The sequence below is a fragment of the Anopheles bellator genome, chromosome 2, assembly GCF_943735745.2.
Source record: "Anopheles bellator chromosome 2, idAnoBellAS_SP24_06.2, whole genome shotgun sequence".
Lineage (NCBI taxonomy): Eukaryota > Metazoa > Arthropoda > Insecta > Diptera > Culicidae > Anopheles > Anopheles bellator.
The window spans coordinates 43,951,693-43,952,599 of NC_071286.1; the positions used below are offsets into that span (position 1 = coordinate 43,951,693).

Genomic DNA, 907 nt, shown 5'->3' on the forward strand with positions numbered 1-907 from the left:
AGCATAGGCAACCTTGGCAATCGGGGCAGCGGCTACCAGCGGAGCCGGGGCAGCATGGTAGCTGACAGCTGGCGAGGCAATGAGTCCAGCGCGCGCAACGGCGACCAGAGCGGCGAATGTCAGGAACTACCAGGATAAAATAAAATGCTCGATATAATCTGGAATCTGGCCCAGGCTCCAGTGGAAACGCTCACCTTGAAGGCCATTTTGGAGTCGGTGGATGTTGTTCACAGTACAGAGGATTCAAACGAACTGTGCCGTGATCGAACACACTGAACCAATTTATACCAAGAGTCGTCTGATGCAATGCTCCAGAGACAAGCTTTCCGGTTTCCTTGCCGCAGTCTCTTGCCTACCGGCAAATTTCGTTTTCAATACAGGCCGTGCTTGAACTTGAATCCGTTGCCTTCACTTTTGAAAAAGGCGTTACAAAAAGGTCACATTCGTGCGTTCTCGAGTACCTCCCAACAGGCTCTGCCGGAACGAAAGGCGTTACGATATCCTGTGACATTCAACAGTACTTGTTGTATTTTAAATGAAGTACAATTAATAATTGAAACAATTTAATCAAATTGTTCCAAATTCAAGTCAATGAAATTGAAAGTCAAATTACTTTGTACTCCAGGTTTTGCATCGATTTCCACAGCACCATAATTTGCGAGCTTACTGTAAGTATCATTTTCTTGTTTAATCTTCCCATGCCATTCTTGCTCTTAAGCTTAACTCCTTTCTCTTTTTCATTCATTGCTCGTTCCCTATTTAGTTTGCTTGTCGTGAGCAAGGGTTGGTCCAGAACCGTTCTGTAGCGAACCTTCACTTGTAGTTCTTGGTTTATCCTGTTCTTGATTTTTACCGACGATCCGACGGAGAAAACAACTGCAACAGGACAATGCGATAAACACTAAGA

The 907-nt window shown here is 44.9% G+C and overlaps 1 protein-coding gene across 1 annotated transcript in view; it reads right to left on the minus strand.

Annotated features, from left to right (window-relative positions):
- The window catches only part of LOC131207579 (cuticle protein-like), a 638-nt gene extending 432 nt beyond the window's left edge, over nt 1-206 (minus strand). Inside the window, exons 1-2 of the mRNA XM_058200199.1 lie at nt 195-206; nt 4-126 (exon numbers count right to left, since the gene is read on the minus strand). Coding sequence (XP_058056182.1) covers nt 4-126; nt 195-206 — 135 coding nt within the window. The remainder of the gene's footprint in view (nt 1-3; nt 127-194) is intronic.
- Nucleotides 207-907: the final 701 nt, after the last annotated feature.